Source organism: Hyaena hyaena, unplaced genomic scaffold (assembly GCF_003009895.1).
Source record: "Hyaena hyaena isolate Hyena2069 unplaced genomic scaffold, ASM300989v1 scaffold_86, whole genome shotgun sequence".
NCBI lineage: Eukaryota > Metazoa > Chordata > Mammalia > Carnivora > Hyaenidae > Hyaena > Hyaena hyaena.
Window position 1 is genome coordinate 2,876,396 of NW_024080721.1, and position 7,240 is coordinate 2,883,635.

The following is a 7,240-nucleotide window of genomic DNA, read 5'->3' on the forward strand; positions in this document are numbered from 1 at the left end:
TAGAAATTGACTAAATCTGATATATTTCTCAACAATACAGCTACATAAAGCAATATGGAAATAGGTCTATTAAAAGCATAGAATAAAGCATGAAAATTTAGATGTTTAGTTATCAAAAATGGAAAATGCATACATCTTTTACATCTTTTCTTTTTCTTTTTTTACCTTTTGGTCTGCCTCTTTTCCGCGGAGCTCTGTTACTCGGATTTTGGATTCTATGTTTGTATCTCCTTCTCACTGAGAAAACAAAAATATAAAAAGATGCTGCTGGCATGCTGCTAAACAGTAAATAGGTCAAAGTAGAAATAAAAGAATAAATTTCAAAATACATAGAAACAAATGAAAATGAAAACACAACAGTCCCAAACCCTTGGGACACAGCAAAAGTGGTTCTAAGAGGGAAGTTTATAGTGATATAAGAATACCTCAAGGAACAAGAAACACCTCAAATACATAATCTAACCTTACACCTAAAGGAACTAGGAAAAGAATAAACAAAACCCAAGGTTAGCAGAAGGAAAGAAATAATAAAGATCAGACCAGCAATTAATGAAATAGAGACCAAAAACTAGAAAATATCAGTGAAACAAAGAGACAGAAAATATCAGTGAAACAAAGAGATAGTTCTTTGAAAAGATAAACAAAACTTAGCCAGACTCATCAAGAAAAAAAGAGGGAGGAAACAAAATCTGAAGTGAAAGAGGAGAAATAAGAGCAAACACCACAGGAATACAAATGATTATAAGAGAATGTTACAAAAAATGTATGCCAACACACTGGACAAACTGTAAGAAATGGGTAAATTCCTAGAAACATACAATCTTCCAAAACTTGAATTAGGAGGAAATAGAGTATCCAAACAAATGAATTACTAGTAATTAAATAGAATTGACAATCAAAAAATCCCCCAAAGTCCAGGATCAGATGGATTCACAAGTGAGTTCTACCAAACATTAAAGAAAACTTAATGCCTATTCTTCTCAACCTATTTCAAAAAATAGAAGAGGAAGGAAGACTTCCAACTATATTCTATGAGGCTATCACTACCTTTATATCAAAACCAGACAAAAGAAAGAAAGAGAGAGAGAGAGAGAGAAGAAAGAAAGAAAGAAAGAAAGAAAGAAAGAAAGAAAGAAAGAAAGAAAGAAAGAAAGAAAGAAAGAAAGAAAGAAAGAAAAAGGGGCACTTGGGTGGCTCAGTCAGTTGAGCATCTGACTTCAGCTCAGGTCATGATCTCATAGTTCATGAGTTCAAGCCCCACATTGGGCTCACTGCTGTCTGCCTGTCAGCACAGAGCCTGCTTAAGATCTTCTGTCTCCCTCTCTCTGCTTCTCCCCTGCTTGTGCTCTCCCCAAAATAAATAAATCTGGGAAGTTTTTTTATTAAAAAACAGAAAGAAAGAAAGAAAGAAAAAAACTACAGGCTAGTACCCCTAATGAACACATATAAAAATCCTCAACAGAATATTAGCAAACTGCAATCAACAATGCACCAAAAGGACCATTCATCATGACCAAGTGGAATTTAGTCTAGAAATGCAAAGATGGTTCAATATTTGCCAATCAATACAATATACCACAACAACAGAATGAAGGATAAAAATCTTATGATCATTTCTATAGAGACAGAAAATGCATTTGACAAAATTCAACATCTGTTCATGATAAAAACTCTCAACAAAGCAGGTTTGGAGGGAACATAACTCAGCATAATAAAGGCCATATATTAAAAACTCACAGCTAACATCATACTCCATGGTGAAAAACTGAGAGTTTTCTTTTAAGATCAGGAATAAGACAAGGATGTTCACTTCCACCTCTTTTATTCAACATTGTACTGGAAGTGCTAGCCACAGCAGTCAGACAAGTAAAAGAAATAAAAGACATCCAAATTGGTAAGGAAGAAGTTAAACTATCACTGTTTACAGTTGATATGATAGAAAACCCTAAACACTCCACAGAAAAACTGTTGAAAGGAATAAGTGAATTCAGTAAAGTTATAGGATACAAAATTAATGTGCAGAAATCTGCTGCATTTCTATACACCAATAATGAAGTAGCAGAAAAACACATTAAGAAACTAATTCTGGGGGTACCTGAGTGGCTCAGTCAGTTGAGCATCTGACTCTTGATTTCTGCTCAGGTCGTGAGCCCAAGGTTGTGGGATCTGGCCCTGTGTCAGGCTCTGTGCTGGCCATGCAGCCTGCTTGAGATTCTCTATATTCCTCTGCCCCCCTTTCCTGTCCTCTGTCTCTATAAAGAATTCCATTTACAATTGCACCAAAAATAACAAAATACCTAGGAATAAACTTAAGCAAGGAGATGAAAGACCAGTACTCTGAAAACTAGAATTTGATGGAAGAAATTAAAGATGATGCAAACATATCCAGAGATTTTCCATGCTCACAGATAAGTAAATATCAAAATGTCCAGAGTAATCAAAACAATGTACAGATTAAATGCAGTCTCTATTAAAATGCCAACAACATTTTTCACAGAACTAGAACAAATAATACTAGAATTTGTATGGAACCACAAAAGACCCCAACTAGCCAAAACAATCTTGAGAAAGAAGAACAAAGCTGGAGGTATCATACTCCCAGATTTCAAAATATATTACAAAGTGGTAGTAATCAAAACAGTAGAGTAATGGCATAGAAACAGATGCACAGATCAATGGAACAGACTAGAGAGCCCAGAAATAAACCCACACTTGTATGGTCAATTAAATTATGACAAAGGAGGAAAGAATATGCAATGGGAAAAAGAGAGTCTCTTCAACAAATGGTCCTGGGAAAATTGAACAGCCACATGCAAAAGAATGAAACTGGACCACTTTCTTATACTATATACAAAACTAAAATGGATTAAGACTTAAATTGAGACTTGAAAACATAAAATTCCTAGAAGAAAACACAGGCAGTAATGTCTTTGACATAAGCCTCAGGAATATTTTTCTAGATCTTGCTCCTCAAGCAAGGGAAATAAAAGCGAAAATAAACTATTGGGACTATACCAAGATAAAACTTTTGCACAGTGAAGGAAATCATCAACAAAATGAAAAGACAACCTACCGAATGAGAGAAGCTCTCACAAATGATATATCCAATAAGGGGTAAAATTTATAATGAACTTACACAATTCAACGTAAAAAGTGGTTAAAAGTGGGTAAAGGATGTGGATAGACATTTTTCCAAAGAAAACATACAGATGACCAACAGACACGTGAAAGATGCTCAACATCACTAATTATCAGGGAAATGAAATCCAAACCACAAGGAGATATCACCTTACAGCTGTCAGAATGGTTAGAATAAGAAAGACAATAAAAAGTTTTGGTGAGGATGTGGAGAAAAAAGAACTCTTGTGCAGTGTTTGTGGGAATGTAAATTGGTGAAGCCACTGTGGAAAATAATATGGAGTTTCAAAAAAATTAAAAATAGAAATAACTTATGACCCAGTAATTCCACTACTGGATATTTGCCCAAAGAAAGCAAAATACTAATTCAAAAAGAAGTATGCATTTCTATATTTGTTGCAGCATTATTTACAATAGCCAACATAGGGAAGCAATTGAAGTGTTCATTTATAGATGAATGGATAAGGAAGATGGTGTGTGTGTGTGTGTGTGTGTGTGTGTGTGTGTGTGAATATTACTCAGCCATAAAAAGATAAGATCTTGCCATTACTGACAACATGGATGGACTTAGAAGGTATTATGTTAAATGAAACAAGTCAAATAGTGAAACACAAACACCATATAATTCCACTTAACATGTGAAATATAAAGAATAAAACAAATGAATAAACAAACAAAAAAAAAGCAGAAACAGACCTATAAATAAGAGAACAAACTGATGCTAGAGGAGAGGAGCTGGGGGATGAGGAAAATGTATGAAAGAGAGTGGGAGACACAGACTTCCAGTTATGGAAAGGATAAGTCACAGACATACAAATTATAGCATAGGGAATATAATCAAGTCTAGTTACGGTGACTGTGTGGGGAGCCAGCTACACATCCACTGACAGGAGGACTGTAAGAAGGCATGATTCTCATGGCCCTCCCTGGGGAAAGGAGGAGCTCAGTTAGATTTTCTTGAAAGATATTCTGTCCAGAAAATGATTTGGACAGATGAGATGACCCCAGCAGGGGTGTGGACCTCCCTAAGGGGGAAGTGGTGGGCAATCAGCTCCTGTTTTAGAAGAGCTTCCATGGACAGATTCTCTTAAAGAGGGGTTCTTTAAAGCACCCACAAGTGTCTCTCATGCATCCTCCATATCTGGAAGACATGAAGGACCTATCATAAGAAGGCTATTCCTCCTCTTTACTTCCTTCTATCCCTCTTCCACAACTTGAATTAGCTAAAAGCATAGATATTGAGTAGGGTTATATAAGAGTGTGGATAAGAGAAGAAACTAGTTTCACTCAACTTCTTCACTACATGTTTTCCTGTTGTAATATTGTATCAGCTCAGGGTTTTTTAATATTGCATGAGACTATCACTGCTGCCCAAAAGGATTAGCACAACTCCAAGACTTACCTAAGACTTCATCTTGGGGCAAGAAGAGAACTATTTCAGAGAACAATTTTGAAAAGGAGTAGAAGGAAAAAAGGTGATTTGTGCTTAAATGACCAACTCCATTTTAACAAAGCAGGTAAGATAGAGAGGTTTCACAAAAACTCAGAAGAATAAAATCTTGGACCTGGGTAAGCATAACCTTAGAAATAACTAAGATGATACAGGCAAGTATGGAGATAAAATGATAGAGATGCTAGAAATATATGTATATATTTATTCATATGCTTATATTTTATTTATATTATTTACATAAATATATGTGTATACTACATATATATATAATGTGTATACTACATATACATATACATTCAGTTACATTATATATATAATGATGAGATGACAGAAATAATCAGAAGAAATGTAAAGGAAACAAAATATATCCAAATATGTTTTGACTCCACAAGAAAAAGCCCCTGCCACCTCTACGTGCCACATCAACTTAGTAGCAATATTTCATATGATCTAATGTTAAAGAATGAAGAAAAAGAAATGACCTCTACAAGAAGAACATAAGTAGAAGAGGGAAGGGGAAAAGAAAAGAGATAAAAAGGAGGAAAAAAAGGAGGAACACAATGGAAATAAACAATTGCAGAGCTGGATACAGAGAATAAAGTGTCACTCCTCTTTTTCATCCTCTGCTGCATGAACACAGTATGGCATATGCTCTGATTGAGTTTGGTTTAAATAACTGTTTCCCAGGCTTAGATCTGATGTGATACCAGGATTCTAGCTTCTACTTAATTGATTCAAGTTCCCTCTGTCTCTTTCTCCTTGTTCTGTTGAGGGGTATGTTCATTAGTTACAACAAACATCTCCACATTTTCTCTTGGTCTCTCATTTCCCATTCAGGACTATTTTGTCTCTGACCATGTAGCTCTGTGCTGTTTCCAGATTTTAGCTCGTCTTCTTGCCTAAGAGTCTCAGGTGACAAGAAGGCCAGGTCTGAACCAATAATCTGAATTTTCCTCCATATATGAGGAAGTCAGTGACTTTGGGGGGAAAATGTGAAGGGCAAGTAGTAGATTGTTATTTGTCCCCCATAATCATTCTCTCCTTCTTCCATAGGAATAGAGTTACAGCTGAACCCACGACTGCCTGACTAGAGATTATATTTCTTGGTCTCACTGGCAGCTAGCTCTGGCCATGTGAGTATGTTTTGGGCAATAGGATGTGAGAAGAAGACTCTGGTTCTTTCCATTAAAAGAAATAGATTAGTGATTTCCCTGTCCATTTTTCCCATTCCCACTGTTTGGGAGACAATGGCAACCAGACCAGATTTCTTGGACCCAGAGAGGGAAACTACGTGTTGAGGAAGGCAGGTTCTTCCTACCATTTCTGGACTGTTTGATGAAAGAAAAATAAATTATGTGGTTTAGACCACTGTATTTTGGGCTCTCTTTGTTACAACAACTTGGCCTGTATTCTAAAAAAATTCATTATTTATGAAGCCCATTGGAGATTTCAGAGGTGTCACAAAGATGGGTCTGGAAGGGATATCGGAGTTGCGGTAAGCACACAGGTGTGAATTCACAGATTTACTCATACCTTTTTTGAGACTGTTTTTTTTGCATTTATATCTTCTCCTTTTTCCTTCAAATAGAAAAGAAAAGAATCCTTTAGAATAAACAGAGATTTACAAGACTCACATGCCAGTAAGCTTCAAGTATTTTAGTTTTAAGTCTTCATTCCACTTGTGTAGTGCTAAATCTCCAGCTACTAACACACTAGCTTGGTCATCATTATATTGAAAACAAAAATAGCAATAAACACAACCTACCTTTATACAGTACTAGTCATTTATTGTATACTTTTACCTATTCACATGAGGCTTTTTTATTCACAATGAAGATAATGCAAAGGACAGCTGAAATCAGGCAGGGGCTGACAGAGAAGAGGGGGACTGTCAGAGGGATCAAGGAAAAGTAGATATCAGAAATCACAAGCATATGTCCTGAAATTTAGGGGTTTGGCTTGAAAAGCCAAAGATATAATGCATGTTTATAATAACAAGAACTTAAGACAGAAGTAGAAAAGAATCAGAGAAATGAAGACAAATTTAGAAGGGGATAAAAGAGATTAGATATTTCAGAAGTTAAAGTGAAGAGTATAGATTTGTTAAAAAAAAAAAAAAAGGAGGAGAGAGGGCAAGATGGCAGAGAAGTAAGGAGCTCCGTACTTGCACTCGCGCCCATACATCACACAGAAAAGATCTGAAGCCATTAGAAACCTTACAAAACCTGAGAGATTGGGAGAAAAAAGGACGCAGAATCCACTGAGAGAGCCTTCTAATGGCTACCTCAAGAAACAAGCTAGAGTACACAAGGTGGAGAGTCCCAAATATCACTACGAATAGGAAAATAATATAACCAAGGTCCCAACAAGAGAGACCAAGGGATACCATTCAAAAAACACTCTCTGAAAGGATAGGCCCTGGACAGTCAAAGAGTCTTCTTGGATATAGCAGCGCCCATAGAAACAGAGAGCATAACAAGTCTTTAAAACCAACAAGAGCCGGAAAGCTAACTAAAATGACGAAACGAAAGATCTCTCCTCCGAAGAAACTCCAAGAAGAAATGACAGCGAATGAACTGCTCAAAACAGATATCAGCAGCATAACTGAACAAGATTTTAGAATAATAATGGTAAAATTAATAGCTGGGC

The 7,240-nt window shown here is 36.1% G+C and overlaps 1 protein-coding gene across 6 annotated transcripts in view; it reads right to left on the reverse strand.

Moving 5' to 3' along the window:
- The window catches only part of LOC120233337 (nuclear body protein SP140-like protein), a 99,431-nt gene that overhangs the window by 18,733 nt on the left and 73,458 nt on the right, over positions 1-7,240 (reverse strand). For 5 of the 6 annotated variants that reach the window (XM_039234509.1, XM_039234508.1, XM_039234507.1 and 2 more), the window contains 2 exons: positions 6,125-6,169; positions 166-237 (listed from right to left, as the gene is read on the reverse strand). In XM_039234509.1, coding sequence (XP_039090440.1) covers positions 166-237; positions 6,125-6,169 — 117 coding nt within the window. The remainder of the gene's footprint in view (positions 1-165; positions 238-6,124; positions 6,170-7,240) is intronic. The other variant, XM_039234506.1, reaches the window with a different exon arrangement.